The 25,746-nt window shown below is 35.8% G+C and overlaps 1 protein-coding gene across 1 annotated transcript; it reads right to left on the minus strand.

Annotated features, from left to right (window-relative positions):
- Positions 1 to 47: 47 nt before the first annotated feature.
- Positions 48 to 25,696, minus strand: LOC140754903 (uncharacterized). The gene is made up of 38 exons (XM_073090067.1): positions 25,391 to 25,696; positions 24,939 to 25,081; positions 24,330 to 24,432; positions 24,118 to 24,195; positions 23,612 to 23,733; positions 22,861 to 22,953; positions 22,440 to 22,598; positions 21,675 to 21,888; positions 21,330 to 21,472; positions 21,080 to 21,182; positions 20,880 to 20,957; positions 20,367 to 20,488; positions 19,865 to 19,957; positions 19,442 to 19,600; positions 18,677 to 18,890; positions 18,332 to 18,474; positions 18,082 to 18,184; positions 17,882 to 17,959; positions 17,357 to 17,478; positions 16,855 to 16,947; positions 16,429 to 16,587; positions 9,474 to 9,687; positions 9,129 to 9,271; positions 8,879 to 8,981; positions 8,679 to 8,756; positions 8,166 to 8,287; positions 7,664 to 7,756; positions 7,260 to 7,418; positions 6,431 to 6,644; positions 5,948 to 6,072; positions 4,820 to 4,922; positions 4,016 to 4,093; positions 3,491 to 3,612; positions 2,649 to 2,741; positions 2,002 to 2,160; positions 1,411 to 1,615; positions 420 to 541; positions 48 to 68 (listed from the first exon to the last, which is right to left on the minus strand). The coding sequence occupies exons 1-38, from the start codon at positions 25,587 to 25,589 to the stop codon at positions 48 to 50; spliced, it is 4,875 nt and encodes a 1,624-aa protein (XP_072946168.1). The 5' UTR covers positions 25,590 to 25,696.
- Positions 25,697 to 25,746: the final 50 nt, after the last annotated feature.

Consider the following 25,746-nt stretch of genomic DNA (forward strand, 5'->3'; position numbering starts at 1 on the left):
CAAATCTATACACAATACATCCATGCAAATTTCAAGGTCAATACCTTTTATTCTATATCACCTCTTTTCTATAACAATTATATTTAAATATTAATTTACGCTTTGACGGTCAAGTAAGCATTTCTTCCTGTGAATTACGTTGACGGAAACCAATAAGATAGGTAGTAATAAGATAGCACGATGTAGTGTGTTTTAAATTAATAATAATTAAGTTTGTTTCCATATGTGTATTTTTGGATTTCATTGTTTATTGTGTGTTAAAATTTGTTGTTGTTGCTTAAGTTCTTGAAATAAATAATCTATCTATCTAATTATCTAAATTTGAACTCAGATTTCAGTTTGTAGGCCCGATGCTACGTCCAACTTTCCCGAAGAATAGGTTGATTTCTCACATATATTTTTTCCTTTAATAAACTCACCTTATTATCCATGACAAAATCATTATTTTGTTTTATAAGCTCCTCAGCATCGACAAGTTTCTTTATTGCCGCCGGCATCGTACTGATAAACTCATGACGTTTCTTCTCTCTTTCTTTAGTATCTGAAAATATATGGACATTTTTTTTAAAGTGTTAGACTTTCAGTATTGTACAAATTCTTCCTATAAAATATCAGACGTATGAATTATTACATAATATTGAGCATGTAGACTTGATGCTTATTTCAAACCGTACAATTTTATTAGTCTAATTATATATATTTTTTATAATATACGTATTGTTGCAGAGCATTGGTTTGATGACCTGCGTAAGCTTTCTTCCTAGGTATTCCAATAGTCCTTAATTTTTATTTTTATTATCTATACATATACAAATGAATTTGTCTGTATGTCCTTTATAGAATCGTAAACTATGCATTTGATCATGAATATCTGTAGCAAAGTTGTCGTGCATGAGCCCACGAAGATTTCTGAGTTGGTACGACAATTTTTTGATAGATGGTGCCACTATAATTCCAATGAAGGTACAAATTTTCAATTATATATACGTGACTTTTTTTTTAAAACGCGGGCACTATTAGTTATTAATATTATAACTAAGTAGTGGTGCCCGCGGCTTCGCCCGCATTTTTAAGAAATAAAATGACATACATAAAACGGAAAATTTGTGCCTGAATTGGAGTGGTGCAATCTGTCGAAAATTGGTCTTATCAATTCCCAAACCCTCGTGGGCTCTTGGACAACTACTTCGCTAAAGATCGTCACTTGATCAAATGCATAGTTTCCGATTCTATAACTACTTACGAATTAAAAATTAATTAAAAAAAAACCTGTTCCCACGGACTCTAAACCATTCTCAAGACCCCTTGAACACACACAACAAATTTCATCAAAATCAGTCCAGTCGTTTAGGAGGAGTTCAGGGACATACACACGCACATAAGAAATATATATATATAAAGATAACTAACCATTGCAAGCGTTTCTCAATTTCTCCAAAGCTATTTCTAACATTTTCCGATCATTATTAAGACGACCCCCAAGCGACTGATATTTAGGGTCCTTGACTATCGGCTCCCAGGTGGAAACCAACTTTTGACTCAACCCAGAAATTGAATCTGCTGAAGCGATCATCGCTGATTGACATCGATCGGCTGGTATCGTTGGTGTTACTATCTGTAGCAAAAAAAAAAAGGGATTTAAGTTACTCCTAAATCCGGACATAAGAAATAATTACATTTGAAACAAATTAAAATAAAAAAGTAAAAGTAAAATACCTACCGTAATTATTTTGTTAAAATTGTTAATTGAAATTAAAACAAAAGCTATAACAAATGATTTTTGATTAGATTTTTTTGGTTTTCAAGCTTTTAAATAGAGAAGAAGCAAGAACAAATCCACAAAACACATGTTATTTAAATGTCACTTTAAAAAATATTTGATTTTATTTTAAAGTACAAAAAATGCATGCATGTATACGTGCAGTATACTGCTACGAAACAAAGGCGTTATCATTGATAATAATATAGATAACAAAATTTTAATGAACATCATTACGTTACCTGAGCAATAGTCAACAACGCCTGTGTAGCGTCAGCCACTTTGGCTCCGGATCTGTCAAGCGTGAAGCCACTTTCCCCACCAACTTGTTCAGCCAACTCATATACACCAGCTAACATACCCGAGGATTTCCTACAAACTTCTTCCGATAGGTCTAAAATCTAAAAAACAATATTTTGAGATTAAAAAAAATATATATATTATAAATTTATGATGGAAGAATCATCAGGTCAACGTAGAAGCAATTTTGTTACAGGTCGTCTATTTAATCGACCTTATAATATTGAACCTATCAATAATATAAAAGTAGTAAGAATGAAAGGAAGGATACATTTATTTCGGTAGACATCACTAATACACACTGTGATATAAAAACATCACCCAAAAAATAGTAAAATACAACAAGTAAGAAATTATAATATTAATAAACAAAACAGCAAAAATAAAAGCAAAGAAGAAGAAAAAAGAAAAAAGTAAAAAAAAAATGAACAAAAAGAAGAACAAGAAATGTATGGAGTGGTGAGAAAAACGCAATATGTGAGTGGTGAATACCGAAAAGGTATCACTCAGATTGTGGAGAACTACGACTGCTGGTTTTCAGTGGAAGTGGAAGTAGAAGATAATGTTTTTAATAAAGATATAAACTGACCTTGTTCTCATGCACAGGATGAACTCGTTGATTGAACAAAGAACATAACAATCCTGAAGGCTTCGAATAATTGGTTGCAGCGTCGTTGAGTTCCTGGGAATTCAATTTTTACCAGAACGATTGCAACATTTACAAAATACAGAGTACTACTCGACCGAGCCAAGTAGACGAATGTCAAATGTGACGTCACTCGCCAGATATATGCGTACTGCTGGCAAAATAAAATAACTTGTTGTGAAATGTTGAAATATACCTATGAAATTTAAATTTTAATAAATTTCTGTCTTATAATTTACGAACTGTTACGAGAACTATTTAGTACAAAAAATAATGTAAATCGTAAAAATCGCAATATCATAGTTCGCTCTCCACTAAGAATAGTCTTATTTTCCCCCGTTTTGATGCTGTCTTAACACACGGCACAGCCATAACTTAATAAATAACGTAATAAATAACAAAAAAGCTATAACTATGTACACTGATAAAAATAACAAATAATAAACCAATATATAATCCACAAATTATTTGTGAACTGTGAGAGTTTAGCTGCGAACAGTACTAGTACGTGGGCGGGACATCGGGCGGTACTCGGGGAGGGAGGCCGCATTCCACCCGTTCGTCTAGTTGGCTTGGTCGAGTAGTAATAACATTAATAGTCTAGTCTATTTACGGAAGAATATAGTTTGAACGATTCATAAAGAAAATAATTCATAAAATAATTTTGATATTTTTTCTATTGTATAGATTTTTACATATTTCTTTACAGCAATTATAGTTAGTATATAATTACATTATCTTATTTAACTTTTAACAAATATTTAATAACAATAGCAATTTCGTACCTTGTAATCATTCCCTTCCACACGGTCGCATATGATTTTGTTTGCATTACAAATTTCCTTAACATTATCCAACATTGCTTTACTCTGTTCTTTGTCTGCATATTCACAAAGCTTTGTGGTATCTAAAAAGCATTAAATTATTTCATTACTTACAACTGGAACTACACTAAAATACAAACAACTTTTGAATTAATGCCACCTTTCTTTTTATCTGTCATACTTTGATCAATCTGTTATTCTACCATTTTAATGCACATTTATGCGTGTAATTTGAAGTATCAAATAGGCATATAGGCATTGATATGATCATCTATAATTTGCAAACAGATTTGTTCTCTGTTTACAGATTATAGATATATCTGAGGACACAGTTGCGTTGAAATACCCGAGGACTAAGACTATCCATCATAGTCCTCGGGTTTCTAGTAACAAAATATGAAGGTAGGACTGGCAATTAAATCACATAAATTCTGCACTATTCACCAAAAAATCAAAAATACGTAAATAAATAAATAAAAATCTTACTTTGAATGATCTCAGGCGTAAGTTTAGAAATCGTCATGATGGTTTGTTCTGCTGTGTTATAGTCTAGATCGCCTCCATCTAAAAATATTACAAACATCTTTAAGTATCATTTCAAATGACGTGATAGTGATACTATGCCGAAAAATGTTTATTACTTTTACAATACTGTTATCATTTTTTTTATAATATAAGAGTAGCAGACGAGCATGCAGTCCACCTGATGGTAAGTGGCTACTGCCGCCCATGGACATCTGTAATCAACCCTAGATAGGATTAGATATTCCTACCTGAGGTCGGCCACAGATGCGCCGCTACCCCTGAGGACTAAGCTGGAACGCCTCGGAAAAGTCTGTCTCCCTTACCACACCCTTCAAACCGGAACACAGCAGCGCCTAACACTGCTGTTATTAAGTAGAAATATTATACAATTATTACCGTCTACCTATATGTAAGAGTCAAAGTAGCAATAGCCTACGAAAGGACCTAAATTCAAATCTCAGGCACGCACCTAATTGTTCTAAGTTATGTGCGTATTAGAAAGTAATTATCACTTGCTTAAAAAGTGAAGGAACACATCGTGAGGAAACCTGCACATCTTAGAGATATTAAAAAAGAAAGTTCTTAAAGGTATGTTAAATCTACCGATTCGCACTTGGCCAGCGCGGTGGACTATGGCTATCCGTCTCATTCTGAGAGGAGACCCGTGCCCAGAAGTGGGTCAGTAATGGTGATGAAGATCACAATAATTTTCTGTTTCAATTATTTAAAACAAGGAAATGCAAAAAAAAAAAACAATTTAGTTACCTGAAGCAGCCCGCACTAGATTAGCTATGGCGGCATTTAGTTCACCCAGCTTCTGAGCAGATTCAAACTGTAACTCTCTTTGTGCTAACGCGTTTATCTTGAGCTAAAAAAAATATACTTATTATGAAACTAATGTACACTTTTAATTCGTTAAAGCAGTGTCACTAGCAGATATGGTAAACAAACCATTTTTTACTATTTTACTTTTGACTTCTAACATAAAAAAGTTTACTGTGTGTTTGCCTGTTACGTCCTGGGGACTTACTACCAGCTCTTAAAACAATATTATTTTAATCATAACTTCAAATTCAAATTAAATTCAAATAAATATAGTTCAAAAAACTAAAAAACACGCTTTTATGATAAAAACAATTAAAAGGGAGAAAATAATTTTCAATCTAAGAATCAATTATGGAACAGTAAATAGTATAATTGTGAAAAAAGCGTGGCGTGCTCCATTTATCAGGTTCGAAAAGCGCGATAGTCGAGGTCGTGTTCGTTAAAGTAAGCTTGTTTTTATAATATTACAATAAGCAGTTTCTATGTCTCGTTTCCTCTTGGATAAGGAATAGACAAATTACTGATTCTCTTACATCACTCGGTAGGAATAAAACAATACTGTTTTAAGGAGGTCATAGTACGGAACAAAATAATGTTGATGCAATATTTAAATAAAACTTTCCTGAACTATGATGGTTTTTAAAAGGTCTTAAACTAATAAAAATCAAATAAAACACTTTCTACACTCACAGCCCACACTAGGATACCCTATATTGTTTGGGCTATGGATATACACAGAAACAAGTACACAAACATCTAGACCTAGACACAGAAAGCTAAATTCATCATTTAGATATCTGTCTGGCCGGGGATCGAACCCGGGACCCTCTGCGCGTCAGACCGATGTGGTAACCGCTCCGTCACGCGGGTCGTCGATGATGAAAACGTTCTGAGTTAGTTTTCGTTTAAAAAGTTCACTTATCGAGAGTCATCATACCTTTGATATAAAAAGACTAATAGCTGCTAAAACACCATCAGATTTTTTTCTCGCTGGAGTAAGACTTTTTATTTCAAAAAGTCCCTGACATTTATTAATTACTTAACATAATAATGAACTTTCACACTCACTGTTTTAGGCTTCATTGCAATATCAGCACTATTTAATAAAAGATGCTCAGCTTCGTCCAATTGTTTCTTAGCTGTTGACGTGATTGTGATAAATTTAGGACGTTGTTTCTCTTTTTCTGTAGTTTCTGAAATTCAAGACGTATTTATAGATCTGCTTTATTCATCCCATGCATTAGATATTCCCAGGGCGCTATGACATGCGGCTCTTCAAATAAGGTGCAAAAAGAGCTTTCCTTCAAAGCCGGTGATGCATTGGCGACTCCCCTGGTGTTGGAAATGTTTGTAGGTAACGTTGACTACTTGCCATCAGGTAGTACGTCTACTTTATTGTTAAGCTCAAATATAGAAAAAACAAAATTATTAAAACGATGTCTCCATTGGTTTGGAAATTTCTAATACTTCGCAACATCATTATTCACGTAACTTAGAGAAAACTTAATAATTAATAATATGGATTATTATGATATGTGAGTATAACCTTACCATTATTCGGTTTGCAAGCGTTCCTCAGCTTCTCTAAAACTGCTTCCAAAATCTCTCGATCCTTGTTGAGTTGTCCGCCTAAAGCTTGATGATTAGGATTCTGAACTATTGGTTCCCATACGCAAGCCAGATCCTGGGTGAGGTTAGAAACAGCATCAGCCGATCTAATCATTTCAGATCGGCATTGATCATTGTTCATTGTAGGTGCTGTTAACTGAAATCAAATAATTAAAAAAAGTATAAAAATGGGTTGAAATGAAAATTCTGGAAAAAGATATCCAACAATCAAACAGAAATAAGTAACTGATATTTATCTCTTGCTAATCAAAATTCAAAATTTGTACAATTTTTAGTATTTACATTTTTAATTTCGATTTTTTTTCAAAAAATATATAAGGCTTGATTTGAATAACGGATTATCATCCGTTCAATGTATTTAATATATTTCATAATTTTAACATTTGCTATCGCAAATGTTAAAATTATGTAACATAATATATTTTTTGCTGATACGAGGGAAATCTTCAATAGCCTGCCTGGTGCCGGTTGCTCGGTGCCATGGGAGCGACACCATGTTATGTGGAATTTTTACCCACTAAAACCCCCGCAGTGGCCGTCCCCAGCGCTACTGGGAAGACTCTGTGATTTTCGACGAAACACAACAGGAATCCTTTGAGTGCGGTACCTCCATATGACTGCCCAGATAAGCATTCACGCTCACCACATCTTCGAGTATGTACAACGGAGTATATACTCGAAGATGTGACTCGATCACACTAAAAACTATATCAAATGAAAATATATTGAACAAAAGGGTTGAAATATGCACCTGAGCAGTAGTCATCAGAGCTTGTGCAGAATCAGCAACTCTTGCCCCAGTTCTGTCAAGCTTATAGCCATTTTCTCCGCCAACTTTTTCAGCCAATTTGTACACATGCGACAGTAATTTTGCGGTTTTCTCACAGGCTTGTTCAGATAAATCTAAAATCTGCAGGTTATAACGTGTAATTTTATTTTTATTTAGGTGATCGAATTAATTTATTATGGGTGCCGGCGGTAAGTATTGTGCGTAATATGATAAATAAAGAGATGGTTTTTAGACGCTTCAAAGGCCCGACTATGTTTGAAATATAAAAAATACTAAACGAAAGTAATGACAATTTTTTTTTAAATACCAGCACTGACTTTAATACATATCACGTAAATTATAAAATAGGAACGAAGTTTTTATACCAGATTTTCCTGTATGGGGTTTGCACGAGGATTGAATACGACGCACAACTGTCCCGATGAATTCGCAAACTTATTCGCGGAATCTTTCAATTCCTGGAAATAAAATAATAATAAGTAATTTGTAAGTACTCTCATTTTAAAAAGTTTTTCAACCTTGCTCCGTTAGTTCGTATGTATGAGGGACAAAGTTTTAACTATATTTCAAACCAGTGACCCTAACTGTTTTAGCTGAAATTTTGCATAAACGTTTAGTTTGGATGACAATTCATGATTACTTTAGTGATGATACTCTAAATCCATAATGGCGGTCCAAGTTTTAAGCATCCCCACACGACAAGAGTAAAGGCGCATTTATGGTCGACCTCAGGTAGGAATCCAATCTTATTTGGGATTCATTCAATAGATTTCCATGGACGGCAGTAATCAATTACCATCAGGTCGACCTGATACAGTCCACTGCATGCTCGTCTGCTACTCTTACGTTATTAAAAAAAGTACTTACTTTGAAATCATTCTTTTCCAAACTATCACAGATGAGTTTATTAGCGTTGCAAAGCGATCTAATGTTGTTCAGCATTTCTAAACGCTGTTGATCATCTGCGTACTCACATAACTTGTTCGTATCTGAAACAGTCATTACATCTTGGAAGTTATCAGCTTGGTCAGTTGGACTGTTGTTTGGCTACCGTGTTACTATCTCCATATATTTATATGCCTTAGAGAAATAGTGTTTCTAAAAATGTATTTAGATGTAGAACACAACATCTAAATACATTTTTAGAAATATTTACTTAAAATATATTAATTTAGAGAAGACGATAATGAGGATGAGGAAGTATGTTTAAAATTATAGTTTAACATGCTTCCTTTTTTGTTTTAACCATACTCCATTTGTCTCATCTATATTCCTGTACTAAGCATCACTACTGATGCTTAAAACGGGGATGAATGACCGGAGATGTGAAAACTAACTGAAAATAACTTATACGAAAATTTTAATCAGAAGGTAACTTACTTTGAACGATTTCGGGCGTAAGTTGAGAAATTGTGTTAATTGCACCCTCAGCTGTAATGTAGTCGGGGTTTGCGGAGTCTGAAATTATATTAGATATAATTTTAAATCACTAGAAACCTCCAGTTCCTACGTTCAGGTCTACGTACGGGTTCCTTTTTACCCTTTGGAAAGGGAACCCTAAAATCGAAATACGAACATACCTGAAGTAGCCCGCACAAGAGCAGCTATGGCTGCGTTCAGCTCAGCGAGCTTCTGGGCAAAGCGACGTTGCAGTTCCTTGTGCTCCGAAGAGTCTCTATTAATCTGTCATAAATAAAAATGCAATGACTTTGCAATCTATCTCCAAATGTTTGAAATTATGAATGTTTAAAATCGAAAAACGCTTTAACGATGTCTATGATACTTTTAAAAGATTTTATAACTTTTATTACAAGTGACCTATAATCTTACCTTATGCGGCATTTTCATCGCATTTTCATTGTTTAAAATAAGTTTTTCAACATCGTCCATTTGTTTCTTAACCGCTGATGTCGTTTTGATGAATTTAAGCTGTGTTGAGTCTCTGGGTTTTATTTCAGGTTTGGAAGGTTTATCTACAAAAAAGTGATCAGACGCAAAAGTGAAGTAAATTTGTATACAATTTATGGTTTCAAGTAATAATTTAACCTTAGTGTACGCCAGGGCCGTACCGTGAGAGGACAGTCTGTTTTATGGGGTGTAAACATTAGCTTTTCCACATTATATATTTTATCATGTAACTTAAAGAAAAGTAAATGATTAATAATATGATCTTACCATTATTCGGTTTGCAAGCGTTCCTCAGCTTCTCTAAAACTGCTTCCAAAATATCTCGATCTTTGTTGAGTTGTCCGCCTAAAGCTTGATGATTAGGATTCTGAACTATTGGTTCCCATACGCAAGCCAGATCCTGGGTGAGGCTAGAAACTGCATCAGCCGATGTAATCATTTCAGATCGACATTGATCATTGTTCATTGTAGGTGCTGTTAACTGAAATCAAATTATTAAAAAATGTATAAAAATGGGTTGAGATGAAAATTCTGGAAAAAGATATCCAACAATCAAACAGAAATAAGTAACTGATTGTCTATGCATTTTTCATTGCCGCCAACATAATAACCGCGACGAAGAGTGGGAGAAAACGACGCGCGGCCATCTTAGCGATGATATTCATTCGAAAAAAGTAACCGCCTAAACTACATCGTAATTTGTCTTATAAGAAATAAAAACTCATGTTAAATAGTTATAAAGTGTTAAAAAAATTATTCAAAAACGGGCGAGAAAGGGTGCTTCGACGAAGTCTTCATAGAAACAAGTAAGATCACAAACATTTGGACCTTCAGCGCCGGGTGCAGCATAAAACTTAAAGAATATCAGCGTGGAGTCGGCTAAGGTATCCCTTTCTCAATCCTTTAACGCTTTACTTTGTGTTAGTAGAAGAAAAAAGTGATAATACGTTTCTTTATTCATTACGAGCGCGGTTTGACATTGAAACGGCCAAGGACACGTGGCGATCGCGCGCGAACTAATTTACGCATTAAGGTTCTTAAACGGTTGTTGAAGTGTATTTCACGTATTTCATACCACCAAAATGGGGAAAAAGAGGCATTCTATATCACAATTTGAGTCTGAGGTGGATTTTATACGGGAATTAAATAAAAAAAGGGGTGTCATTAGAGGTAAGTTTACGTTATTCACTAAATATGTAGATTCTTTAGAAGGCCTGCAAATAACAGAGTTAATTAAAACGGAATTAAATACGCGTTTACAAAAAGTAGATTCTTTACTACTTGAATTTTCGGAAATTCAAGACGAAATCGATATAAAAGTACCCGAAAGTCAAATCGAAAAAGAATTATTTGAGAGAGAAGCCTTTGAAAATCAATATTATAAATATGTGGCTAAATCTAAGTGTATATTAAGCGTAAAAGAAAATCAAAATCAAAATTGTTCTAAAAGTGTTATTAAATTACCTACCATTTCATTGCCTTCCTTTGACGGTTCCTATGACCATTGGCTCGAGTTTCGTGACACGTACTTATCTTTAATTCATAATTCCACAGAAATAGATAATGTACAAAAATTTCATTATTTACGCTCGTCTCTCACTGGTAACGCATTAATGGTGATAAAATCCTTAGAATTTTCTGCTTCAAATTATACGATTGCATGGGATTTATTAGAGAATAGATTTAATAATAACCGTTTACTTGTACAAAACCATGTTAAATCTTTATTTTCAATCGCTTCAATACATAAAGAATCACCGTCACAAATTCGAAAATTAATTGATAATGTTCTGAAAAATATACGTGCTCTTAAAACCCTAGATGAACCAACCGAGTCTTGGGACACATTAATAATTTAATTAATTACCTCAAAATTAGATTCTTCTACTGAACGTGAATGGGAAAACTATAAATGCACTATTATAAACAATAAGAATCAACCGGATTTACGTTTATCTCTAAATGATTTAATAAAATTTCTTAAAGACAAAGCCGATGTACTGGAAAACATTAATTTATCACACAGTAAAAGTACGCTTGAAAATAACCCTAAAAAGTCGTCGAATCCTCATAATAAATCGCATAGCTTCCTTTTAACGCAAAATAAATCGCTTAATTTGCCTATGCCAAATAAAACGCCTAATACGCCTACGCAAAATAAAACGCTTAATTCAAAACGGGTTCGAATTTGCACTATGTGTAAAGCTAATCATCCTTTATATTCATGCAATTCATTCCTAAATTTATCCATTAATGATAAATTAAAGTTCATTATCGACAAACAGCTTTGTCGTAATTGCTTACGCGCAGGTCATACGGTAGCCGAATGTTGGTTCGGTCCGTGTAAACTATGCACTCAAAAACACAATAGCTTAATTCACAGTGATTGTCGCGACGACACAGATGCACGCGTTTCGTCAGCTGTCGCACAAATATCACAAAATTCTTTGCATGACACAGCTAGTGCGAATGACAGACATACAGCTACATTGCACACTGCAGCTCACGCAACTTACACGCCCATAGCGCTAAATGGAACAAATGATACACCTCACTCATTATTAGAGACTGTATTACTGTCCACAGCTTTAGTCGAAATTGCAGATAAAAACAATAAATATCACACTACTCGAGCATTATTGGATAATGGCAGCCAACATTGTTTCATTGCCGAATCATTAGGTATGTAAAAAATTAAACGTTTCTTTATTACAGTCCACTGTTCAAGTCACAGGTGTAGGTAATTCGGTGACTCAATCCACGCAGTCATGTGAAATAGCATTGAGGTCTAAAACTACAAATTACAATACGCGCCTTAAACGTTTAGTGTTGCCTCAAATAACCGCTCAATTGTCATCTTTAGGTACAAAGTTTCACATTAATATTCCTGACAATATAAAATTGGCGGACCCCAACTTTTATTCACCATCAGAAATAGGGTTATTAATTGGTGCAGATAAATTTTGGGAGTTGTTAAATGACGGGTTAGTTCGTTTAAGTAGTGGTCCTTATTTACAAAACACTAAATTAGGTTGGATAATTTCCGGATCTTTATTACATAATAATAAATCTCGAATAAAAGAAGTTCATTGCAATTATTCACAATCGTTAGATATGCAACTTAGAAAATTCTGGGAATTAGAAGAAATATCTCCACAAAGTAATCTTTCAAAAGGGGACATTCAATGTGAACAGCTATTTACGCAAACATCGTATCGAGACAACGAGGGTCGCTTCTGCGTGCGAATTCCGCTCTCAGAGGCTAGTGACACACTGGGTGATTCGTACACAATCGCGCGACATAGATTTCTTGCACTAGAACGAAAATTGGATTTATGTGAGCCTGAATATAAAAGATTATATTGTGAATTTATGAAAGAGTATTTAAATCTGGGGCACATGAATCGCATATATGAAATTCCTTCACCAAGTTATTTTACCTCACCACGGTGTTATTAGGGAACATAGCACCACAACTAAACTTAGGGTAGTATTCGACGCAAGTGTAAAAACAACATCAGGGAAATCACTTAACGATATCCAATTAATCGGTCCTAGTTTGCAAAATGATTTAGTTTCTATATTATTACGTTTCCGGCAATTTAAATACGTCGCCTGTGCCGATGTCGAGAAAATGTATCGGCAAGTTAATATTCAACCTGATCAACGAAGTTTACAATTAATTCTTTGGCGGGAAAATAAATTCGATGAGCTCGGTGTCTATCAGCTTAATACTGTGACGTACGGCACTGCGTCCGCGCCGTATTTAAGCATTCGTTGCTTGAAGCAGCTAGCATCGGAATGCACGGATGACGTCATCAAGCGCGTTATAAACGAGGATTTTTTTGTTGACGACTTAATAACGGGACATGACGATAGGAAATGTTTATTAGATATTTGTAATAAGGTTACAGAGGTTTTAAAGTCTGCTTGTTTTCCTTTGCGTAAATGGATGTTCAATGATTCAAAGTCTCCTACAACTGATCATACAAAAGAATTATGTTTTAATGAAAATAGTTCAACCAAAACATTAGGTTTAGGTTGGTTTCAGTCCTCGGATACGCTTCATTTTACTACGAGAATTGATCAAAACGAAAATCGTGTAACCAAACGCGTTATACTTTCGATTATTTCACAAATTTACGATCCATTGGGTTTGTTAGCTCCTTCGATTATAATAGCTAAAATACTTTTACAAAAATTGTGGTTATGTAAATTAAGCTGGGATGACCCTGTACCCCATGATATCGTAATAAAGTGGCAAAAATTCTTGAATACGCTTAAACATTTACAGAATATTCGTATTCCTCGACACGTTAAAGGATTAATTACAAAATACACGGATCTGCACATATTTACGGATGCGTCGCAAGACGCCTACGGTGCTTGCGCGTACGTTAGTACCTACGACGACGATTCACCGGTCACAGTCAGGTTACTCGGTGCTAAGAGTAAAGTCGCGCCAATCAAACCCGTCACAATCCCGCGCCTCGAGTTATGCGGAGCGTTAATTGGTGCAAAATTATATCAGAAAATTATCAGTTCATGGAAATCGCACTTTGATCATATATATTTTTGGTCTGACTCCACTATAGTTATAAGTTGGATTAAAATGTCACCTAACCTATTGAAACCATTTGTTCAGAATAGAGTAGTCCAGATAAACGAATTGACCGGTGAGTTGCCGTGGTTGCATGTCGCTGGCAAGGACAACCCGTCTGATCTTTTATCCCGTGGTTTACCGCTCGATGCGTTACAAAATTCGAATATCTGGTGGTATGGGCCAGCATTTTTACGAGAACATAAATCTAATTTTATACAAAGTAATAAGGGTGATGTTATTAATAGTAATGATTTACCAGAATTAAAGTCAAATGTAACATCATTAATTTCACATTCAAATAATGTTAGCGTATTTACCTTTGAACGTTTTTCAAATTTTAATCGTATGAGGCGCGCAGCAGCCTACGTTTTCAAATTCATTAATAATTCACGCATTAAAGTTCGTTCAAATCGTACAACAGGTCCACTAACAAGTGATGAGTTGAACAAGTCTACCATAGTCCTGGCGCGCTTGTCACAACAAATATCATTTCCTGATATTCATAACGCTTTAATAAATAACCTGCCTGTCACAAAAATGCGGAATATATCTAGTCTAGATTTATTTTTGGATTCCGAGCACCTTATTAGAGTGGGAGGTAGATTAAGAAATTCAGATACTTTCTCTTTTAATAAAAAACATCCTATATTGTTATGCTCTAAACATATATTTACACAACTTATATTTCAATTTGAGCATAAACGTCTTCTCCACAGTGGACCTCAGCTACTTCTAGCTACGGTTAGGGATAGTTGGTGGCCATTGAGGGGACGCGATTTAGCTAGGAAAACGATACGTCAATGCACTTTTTGTACTCGGCAGAGGGGCAAGGTGATGCGCGTTAAAATGGGTGACTTACCGAGTGAAAGATTAGAGCCAGGGTACCCATTCCTACGTTGCGGAGTAGATTACGCTGGGCCCATGTTCATATTGAACCGCAAGGGAAGAGGCGCAAAACTAGAAAAATGTTACGTATGCCTATTCATTTGTTTTGCATCTCGCGCGGTACACTTAGAATTAGTCACGAGTCTCACTTCCGAATCATATTTATTAGCTTTAAAGAGGTTTATTTCTCGCCGAGGAAAACCCGCGGAAATATTTTCCGATAATGGTAAAACATTCATAGGCGCATCAAAGGAATTCTCAATTTTTTTAGAATCCAGTAAAAATGATATTATAAATTATTCCGCTAATGAAAGCATTAAATTCAGTTTTATTCCACCTTATTCGCCTCATTTTGGTGGTTTATGGGAGGCCGGAATTAAATCGTGTAAATACCATCTTCGTCGGGTGGGAAACGCGAACCTCACTTACGAGGAGTATTCTACATTATTAGCACAAATTGAAGCAGTCCTGAATTCCAGACCCATGAACCCAATGTCCACTGATCCTAATGACTTACTCCCTCTTACTCCATCTCATTTCCTCATTGGTCAGCCGTTAGTCGCTCCTGCTAGCAGAGACCTCACCTCTGAGGCAACATCACGCCTGAACCGCTATGAACGCATAGAGCAAATGAGACAATGCTTTTGGAAACGCTGGTCGAAGGAATTTATCAGCGAACTCCAGACGCGGACTAAGTGGCAGACCAGTAAAGACACATTAACTCCAGGAACACTTGTGATCATAAAGGAAGATAAGCTACCACCGCTAAAATGGCGCCTGGGAAGAGTTATACGAGTTTTTAGTGGACAGGATGGAGCTGCGCGTGTTGCAGATATTCACACATCTGGCGGAGTTGTCCAAAGAGCGTGGCAGAAGATATGTCCACTGCTCAGTGAAGACAAACATAATTAGCGTTTCTGTTTGTTGGAGGCAATTGCTCCAAGGCGGGGGGCATGTCTATGCATTTTTCATTGCCGCCAACATAATAACCGCGACGAAGAGTGGGAGAAAACGACGCGCGGCCATCTTAGCGATGATATTCATTCGAAAAAAGTAACCGCCTAAACTACATCGTAATTTGTCTTATAAGAAATAAAAACTCATGTTAAATAGTTATAAAGTGTTAAAAAAATTATTCAAAAACGGGCGAGAAAGGGTGCTTCGACGAAGTCTTCATAGAAACAAGTAAGATCACAAACACTGATATTTATCTCTTGCTAATCAAAATTCGAAATTTGTACAATTTTTAGTATTTACATTTTTAATTTCGATTTTTTTTCAAAAAATATATAAGGCTTGATTTGAATAACGGATTATCATCCGTTCAATGTATTTTATATATTTCATAATTTTATTCACGTAACTTAGAGAACTCATAATTTTAACATTTGCTAACATAACATATTTTTTGCTGATACGAGGGAAATCTTCAATAGCCTGCCTGGTGCCGGTTGCTCGGTGCCATGGGAGCGACACCATGTTATGTGGAATTTTTACCCACTAAAACCCCCGCAGTGGCCGTCCCCAGCGCTACTGGGAAGACTCTGTGATTTTCGACGAAACACAACAGGAATCCTTTGAGTGCGGTACCTCCATATGACTGCCCAGATAAGCATTCACGCTCACCACATCTTCGAGTATGTACGACGGAGTACATACTCGAAGATGTGACTCGATCACACTAAAAACTATATCAAATGAAAATATATTGAACAAAAGGGTTGAAATATGCACCTGAGCAGTAGTCATCAGAGCTTGTGCAGAATCAGCAACTCTTGCCCCAGTTCTGTCAAGCTTATAGCCATCTTCTCCGCCAACTTTTTCAGCCAATTCGTACACATGCGACAGTAATTTTGCGGTTTTCTCACAGGCTTGTTCAGATAAATCTAAAATCTGCAGGTTATAACGTGTAATTATGGGTTGGATAGCTGCATTTTTTTTTAATTTAGGTGATCGAATTAATTTATTATGGGTGCCGGCGGTAAGTATTGTGCGTAATATGATAAATAAAGAGATGGTTTTTAGACGCTTCAAAGGCCCGACTATGTTTGAAATATAAAAAATACTAAACGAAAGTAATGACAATATTTTTTTTTAAATACCAGCACTGACTTTAATACATATCACGTAAATTATAAAATAGGAATGAAGTTTTTATACCAGATTTTCCTGTATGGGGTTTGCACGAGGATTGAATACGACGCACAACTGTCCCGATGAATTCGCAAACTTATTCGCGGAATCTTTCAATTCCTGGAAATAAAATAATAATAAGTAATTTGTAAGTACTCTCATTTTAAAAAGTTTTTCAACCTTGCTCCGTTAGTTCGTATGTATGAGGGACAAAGTTTTAACTATATTTCAAACCAGTGACCCTAACTGTTTTAGCTGAAATTTTGCATAAACGTTTAGTTTGGATGACAATTCATGATTACTTTAGTGATGATACTCTAAATCCATAATAGCGGTCCAAGTTTTAAGCATCCCCACACGACAAGAGTAAAGGCGCATTTATGGTCGACCTCAGGTAGGAATCCAATCTTATTTGGGATTCATTAAATAGATTTCCATGGTTAGCAGTAGTCGCTTACAATCAAGTCCACCTGATATAGTCCACTGCATGCTCGTCTGCTACTCTTACGTTATTAAAAAAAGTACTTACTTTGAAATCATTCTTTTCCAAACTATCACAGATAAGTTTATTAGCGTTGCAAAGCGATCTAATGTTGTTCAGCATTTCTAAACGCTGTTGATCATCTGCGTACTCACATAACTTGTTCGTATCTGAAACAGTTATTACACCTTGGAAGTTATCAGCTTGGTCAGTTAGACTGTTGTTTAGCTACCGTATTCCTATCTCCATATATATGGAGATGGCATTATATGCCTTAGAGAAATAGTTTTTCTAAAAATGTATTTAGATGTAGAACACAACATCTAAATACATTTTTAGAAATATTTACTTAAAATATATTAATTTAGAGAAGACGATAATGAGGATGAGGATGTATGTTTAAAATTATAGTTTAACATGCTTCCTTTTTTGTTTTAACCATACTCCATTTGTCTCATCTATATTCCAGTACTAAGCATCACTACTGATGCTTAATACGGGAATGAATGACCGGAGATGTGAAAACTAACTGAAAATAACTTATACGAAAATTTTAATTAGAAGGTAACTTACTTTGAACCATTTCGGGCGTAAGTTGAGAAATTGTGTTAATTGCACCCTCAGCTGTAATGTAGTCGGGGTTTGCGGAGTCTGAAATTATATTAGATATAATTTTAAATCACTAGAAACCTCCAGGTCCTACGTTCAGGTCTACGTACGGGTTCCTTTTTACCCTTTGGAAAGGGAACCCTAAAATCGAAACATGAACATACCTGAAGTAGCCCGCACAAGAGCAGCTATGGCTGCGTTCAGCTCAGCGAGCTTCTGGGCGGAGCGACGTTGCAATTCCTTGTGCTCCGAAGAATCTCTATTAATCTGTCATAAATAAAAATGCAATGACTTTGCAATCTATCTCCAAATATTTGAAATTATGAATGTTTAAAATCGAAAAACGCTTTAACGATGTCTATGATACTTTTAAAAGATTTTATAACTTTTATTACAAGTGACCTATAATCTTACCTTATGCGGCATTTTCATCGCATTTTCATTGTTTACAATAAGTTTTTCAACATCGTCCATTTGTTTCTTAACCGCTGATGTCGTTTTGATGAATTTAAGCTGTGTTGAGTCTCTGGGTTTTATTTCAGGTTTGGAAGGTTTATCTACAAAAAAGTGATCAGACGCAAAAGTGAAGTAAATTTGTATACAATTTATGGTTTCAAGTAATAATTTAACCTTAGTGTACGCCAGGGCCGTACCGTGAGAGGACAGTCTGTTTTATGGGGTGTAAACATTAGCTTTTCCACATTATATATTTTATCATGTAACTTAAAGAAAAGTAAATGATTAATAATATGATCTTACCATTATTCGGTTTGCAAGCGTTCCTCAGCTTCTCTAAAACTGCTTCCAAAATATCTCGATCTTTGTTGAGTTGTCCGCCTAAAGCTTGATGATTAGGATTCTGAACTATTGGTTCCCATACGCAAGCCAGATCCTGGGTGAGGCTAGAAACTGCATCAGCCGATGTAATCATTTCAGATCGACATTGATCATTGTTCATTGTAGGTGCTGTTAACTGAAATCATATAATTAAAAAATGTATAAAAATGGGTTGAAATAAAAATTCTGGAAAAAGATATCCAACAATCAAACAGAAATAAGTCACTGATATTTATCTCTTGCTAATCAAAATTCGAAATTTGTACAATTTTTAGTATTTACATTTTTAAATTTTGATTTTTGTTTCAAAAAATTTTTAAGGCTTGATTTGAATAACGGATGATAGCAAATGTTAAAATTATGTAACATAATATATTTTTTGCTGATACGAGGGAAATCTTCAATAGCCTGCCTGGTGCCGGTTGCTCGGTGCCATGGGAGCGACACCATGTTATGTGGAATTTTTACCCATTAAAACCCCCGCGGTAGCCGTTCCCAGCGCTACTGGGAAGACTCTGGGAATTTCGACGAAACTCAGCAGGAATCCTTTGAGTGTGGTGCCTCTGACTCTGCCCATATAAGCATTCACGCTCACCAAATCTTCGAGTATGTACGACGGAGTAAGACCACACAACACACTATATCAAATGAAAATTTATTTAACAAAAAGGGTTGAAATATGTTTACCTGAGCAGTAGTTATCAGAGCTTGTGCAGAATCAGCAACTCTTGCCCCGGATCTGTCAAGTTTATGGCCATCTTCTCCGCCAACTTTTTCAGCCAATTCGTACACTTGCGACAGCAATTTTGCGGTTTTCTCACAGGCTTGTTCAGATAAATCTAAAATCTGCAGGTTATAACGTGTAATTATGGGTTGGATAGCTGCATTTTTTTAATTTAGGTGATTGAATTAATTTATTATGGGTGCCGGCGGTAAGTATTGTGCATAATATGATAAATAAAGAGATGGTTTTAAGACGCTTCAAAGGCCCGACTATGTTTGAAATATAAAAAATACTAAACGAAAGTAATGACAATATTTTTTTTGAATACCAGCACTGACTTTAATACATATCACGTAAATTATAAAATAGGAACGAAGTTTTTATACCAGATTTTCCTGTATGGGGTTTGCACGAGGATTGAATACGACGCACAACTGTCCCGATGAATTCGCAAACTTATTCGCGGAATCTTTCAATTCCTGGAAATAAAATAATAATAAGTAATTTGTAAGTACTCTCATTTTAAAAAGTTTTTCAACCTTGCTCCGTTAGTTCGTATGTATGAGGGACAAAGTTTTAACTATATTTCAAACCAGTGACCCTAACTGTTTTAGCTGAAATTTTACATCAACGTTTAGTTTGGATGACAATTCATGATTACTTTAGTGATGATACTCTAAATCCATAATGGCGGTCCAAGTTTTAAGCATCCCCACACGACAAGAGTAAAGGCGCATTTATGGTCGACCTCAGGTAGGAATCCAATCTTATCTGGGATTCATTCAATAGATTTCCATGGTCAGCAGTAGTCGCTTACAATCAAGTCCACCTGATATAGTCCACTGCATGCTCGTCTGCTACTCTTACGTTATTAAAAAAAGTACTTACTTTGAAATCATTCTTTTCCAAACTATCACAGATAAGTTTATTGGCGTTGCAAAGCGATCTAATGTTGTTCAGCATTTCTAAACGCTTTTGATCATCTGCGTACTCACATAACTTGTTCGTATCTGAAACAGTTATTACACCTTGGAAGTTATCAGCTTGGTCAGTTGGACTGTTGTTTGGCTACCGTGTTACTATCTCCATATATTTATATGCCTTAGAGAAATAGTGTTTCTAAAAATGTATTTAGATGTAGAACACAACATCTAAATACATTTTTAGAAATATTTACTTAAAATATATTAATTTAGAGAAGACGATAATGAGGATGAGGAAGTATGTTTAAAATTATAGTTTAACATGCTTCCTTTTTTGTTTTAACCATACTCCATTTGTCTCACCTATATTCCAGTACTAAACATCACTACTGATGCTTAATACGGGAATGAATGACCGGAGATGTGAAAACTAACTGAAAATAACTTATACGAAAATTTTAATCAGAAGGTAACTTACTTTGAACGATTTCGGGCGTAAGTTGAGAAATTGTGTTAATTGCACCCTCAGCTGTAATGTAGTCGGGGTTTGCGGAGTCTGAAATTATATTAGATATAATTTTAAATCACTAGAAACCTCCAGTTCCTACGTTCAGGTCTACGTACGGGTTCCTTTTTACCCTTTGGAAAGGGAACCCTAAAATCGAAACATGAACATACCTGAAGTAGCCCGCACAAGAGCAGCTATGGCTGCGTTCAGCTCAGCGAGCTTCTGGGCAAAGCGACGTTGCAGTTCCTTGTGCTCCGAAGAATCTCTATTAATCTGTCATAAATAAAAATGCAATGACTTTGCAATCTATCTCCAAATGTTTGAAATAATGAATGTTTAAAATCGAAAAACGCTTTAACGATGTCTATGATACTTTTAAAAGATTTTATAACTTTTATTACAAGTGACCTATAATCTTACCTTATGTGGCATTTTCATCGCATTTTCATTGTTTACAATAAGTTTTTCAACATCGTCCATTTGTTTCTTAACCGCTGATGTCGTTTTGATGAATTTAAGCTGTGTTGAGTCTCTGGGTTTTATTTCAGGTTTGGAAGGTTTATCTACAAAAAAGTGATCAGACTCAAAAGTGAAGTAAATTTGTATACAATTTATGGTTTTAAGTAATAATTTAACCTTAGTGTACGCCAGGGCCGTACCATGAGAGGACAGTCTGTTTTATGGGGTGTAAACATTAGCTTTTCCACATTATATATTTTATCATGTAACTTAAAGAAAAGTAAATGATTAATAATATGATCTTACCATTATTCGGTTTGCAAGCGTTCCTCAGCTTCTCTAAAACTGCTTCCAAAATATCTCGATCTTTGATGAGTTGTCCGCCTAAAGCTTGATGATTAGGATTCTGAACTATTGGTTCCCATACGCAAGCCAGATCCTGGGTGAGGCTAGAAACTGTATCAGCCGATCTAATCATTTCAGATCGACATTGATCATTGTTCATTGTAGGTGCTGTTAACTGAAATCAAATTATTTAAAAATGTATAAAAATGGGTTGAAATGAAAATTCTGGAAAAAGATATCCAACAATCAAACAGAAATAAGTCACTGATATTTATCTCTTGCTAATCAAAATTCGAAATTTGTACAATTTTTAGTATTTACATTTTTAAATTTTGATTTTTGTTTCAAAAAATTTTTAAGGCTTGATTTGAATAACGGATGATAGCAAATGTTAAAATTATGTCACATAATATATTTTTTGCTGATACGAGGGAAATCTTCAATAGCCTGCCTGGTGCCGGTTGCTCGGTGCCATGGGAGCGACACCATGTTATGTGGAATTTTTACCCATTAAAACCCCCGCGGTAGCCGTTCCCAGCGCTACTGGGAAGACTCTGGGAATTTCGACGAAACTCAGCAGGAATCCTTTGAGTGTGGTGCCTCTGACTCTGCCCATATAAGCATTCACGCTCACCAAATCTTCGAGTATGTACGACGGAGTAAGACCACACAACACACTATATCAAATGAAAATTTATTTAACAAAAAGGGTTGAAATATGTTTACCTGAGCAGTAGTTATCAGAGCTTGTGCAGAATCAGCAACTCTTGCCCCGGATCTGTCAAGCTTATGGCCATCTTCTCCGCCAACTTTTTCAGCCAATTCGTACACTTGCGACAGCAATTTTGCGGTTTTCTCACAGGCTTGTTCAGATAAATCTAAAATCTGCAGGTAACGTGTAATTATGGGTTAGATAGCTGATTGTTTTTTATTAGGTGATCTAATTAATTTGTTACGGGTGCCGGCGGTAAGTATTGTGCATAATATTATAAATAAAGAGATGGTTTTTAGACGCTTCAAAGGCCCGACTATGTTTGAAATATAAAAAAATACTAAACGAAAGTAATGACAATATTTTTTTTTAAATACCAGCACTGACTTTAATACATATCACGTAAATTATAAAATAGGAATGAAGTTTTTATACCAGATTTTCCTGTATGGGGTTTGCACGAGGATTGAATACGACGCACAACTGTCCCGATGAATTCGCAAACTTATTCGCGGAATCTTTCAATTCCTGGAAATAAAAGAATAATAATATGTAAGTACTCTAAGTTCAAAAAGTTTTTCAAACTTGCTTCGTTAGTTCGGATGCATGAGGGACAAATTTTTAACGAAATTTTAAACCAGACCCTAACTGTTTTAGCTGAAATTTTGCATAAACGTTTAGTTTGGATGACAATCCATGATTACTTTAGTGATCATATTCTAAATCCATAATGGCGGTCCAAATTTTAAGCATGTCGTGCAAGAGTAAAGACGCATCTGTGGTCGACCTCAGGTAGAAGATTCCTAGATTAGATAATGTTACTAGGGATTCGTAGCAGAATTCCATGGACGGCAGTAGCCACTTACTATCAGGTAGTATCAAAGTGGTAGAACCCATTGTGGATCGACTCTGGCGGCACCACCGCCACACCTATTTCTGCCTAATAACAGCAGTGTTAGGCGCTGCTGTGTTCCGTTTTGAAGGGTGTGGTAAGGGAGACAGACTTTTCTGGGGCGTTCCAGCTTAGACCTCAGGGGTAGCGGCGTATCTGTGGCCGACCTCAGATAGGAATATCTAATCCTATCTGGGGGTGGATAACAGATGTCGATGGGCGGCAGTAGCCACTTACCATCAGGTGGACTGCATGCTCGTCTGCTACTCTTACGTTATTAAAAAAAGTACTTACTTTGAAATCATTATTTTCCAAACTATCACAGATAAGTTTATTAGCGTTGCAAAGCGATCTTATGTTATTCAGCATTTCTAAACGCTGTTGATCATCTGCGTACTCACATAACTTGTTCGTATCTGAAACAGTTATTACACCTTGGAAGTTATCAGCTTGGTCAGTTGGACAGTTGTTTGGCTACCGTGTTACTATCTCCATATATTTATATGCCTTAGAGAAATAGTGTTTCTAAAAATGTATTTAGATGTAGAACACAACATCTAAATACATTTTTAGAAATATTTACTTAAAATATATTAATTTAGAGAAGACGATAATGAGGATGAGGATGTATGTTTAAAATTATAGTGCTTCCTTTTTTGTTTTAACCATACTCCATTTGTCTCACCTATATTCCAGTACTAAGCATCACTACTGATGCTTAATACGGGAATGAATGACTGGAGATGTGAAAACTAACTGAAAATAACTTATACGAAAATTTTAATCAGAAGGTAACTTACTTTGAACGATTTCGGGCGTAAGTTGAGAAATTGTGTTAATTGCACCCTCAGCTGTAATGAAGTCGGGGTTTGCAGAGTCTGAAATTATATTAGATCTCATTTTAAATCACTAGAAAGTTTCTACGTTCCTCCAGTTTCTACGTTCAGGACTACGTACGGGTTCCGTTTTTACCCTTCGGGAAGGGAACCCTAAAAACGAAATATGAACATACCTGAAGTAGCCCGCACAAGAGCAGCTATGGCTGCGTTCAGCTCAGCGAGCTTCTGGGCGGAGCGACGTTGCAGTTCCTTGTGCTCCGAAGAATCTTTGTTAAGCTGTGATAAATAAAAATGTAATGACATTGGTAAGTATACGGCCTTGATCTTTATAGGTCCAGTTCTCCAGCTATATAGTTGGTAGAACCCTGTGTGGTTCGATTCCGGCGGTACCAGCGCCACACCTATTTCTGTCTCATAACAGGAGCGTCAAGCGCTGCTTTGTTCTGGTTTGAAGAATATGGTAAGGGAGAAATACTTCTCCGAGAAGTTCCAGTTTAGTCCTCAGGTGTCCTCAGCGGCGCATCTGTTGCCGCCCTCAGATAGGAATATCTAATTCTAACTGGGGTTTATAACAGATGTCCTTGGACGGCAGAAGCCACTTACAATCAGGTGGACTGCATGCTCATGGACTGCATGTCTGCGACTCTTATATTATACATAAAAAATATATATCTATATCCGAATGTTTGACATGAACGTTTAAAATAGAAAAACGGTTTAATTATGTCTATGATACTTTTAAATGATTTCATTACTTTTATAACAAACGACTATAATCTTACCTTATTTGGCATTTTCAGAACATCTTCATTGTTTAAAAGAAGTTTTTCAACATCGTCCATTTGTTTCTTAACCGCTGATGTCGTTTTGATGAATTTAAGTCGTGTTGTGTCTCTGGGTTTTATTTCAGGTTTGGAAGGTTTATCTACAAAAAGTGATCAGACGCAAATGTAAACTTGTATGTAATTTAAGGTTTGAAGAAATAATTTAACATTTATGTACGCCAGGCTGTACCGTGAGAGGACAGTGCGTTTTGTAGGACGTAAAATCAGCTTTTCCTTATTATAATGATGTATATTTATTTTATAGGAGATTTGCAACTCAACTTTTAAAATTGAAAAGGCCCAAATGTCAGACGCTATAACGTCCGTCTCGGACTTTGCGAACTTACGTTACGCCACTGGTGTACACCAATTTTCGAATCAACTTTAATATCTATAGGACTAGTACCAACCATTCTCTGGACGGCAAATATTTTTCAATTTCTCTAACACGGATTCCAATCTTTGCCGACCATTTTCCAGATTAGCTCCAACAGCCTGATATTTCTGTTGTTGAACTATCGGTTCCCACGTAGAAGCAAGCTCTTGGCTCATATCGGAAACTTTATCCGCTGATGAGATTAAGGCAGAGCGACATAAGCTATCTGTCATCGAAGGTGATGTTATCTGAAAAATAATATTCAATTGTTACATTGTATGGTTTAAAATGATGATCCGCGTGGCAGAGCGGTCGCCATACCGGTCTGACGCGCAGAGTGTCCCTGGTTCGAGCCCCGGTCAGACAGCTGATATCAAAATGATGAATTAA

This window comes from Epargyreus clarus, unplaced genomic scaffold, assembly GCF_041222505.1.
Source record: "Epargyreus clarus isolate Ecla_fem2 unplaced genomic scaffold, WU_Ecla_fem_2.2 ptg000031l, whole genome shotgun sequence".
Lineage (NCBI taxonomy): Eukaryota > Metazoa > Arthropoda > Insecta > Lepidoptera > Hesperiidae > Epargyreus > Epargyreus clarus.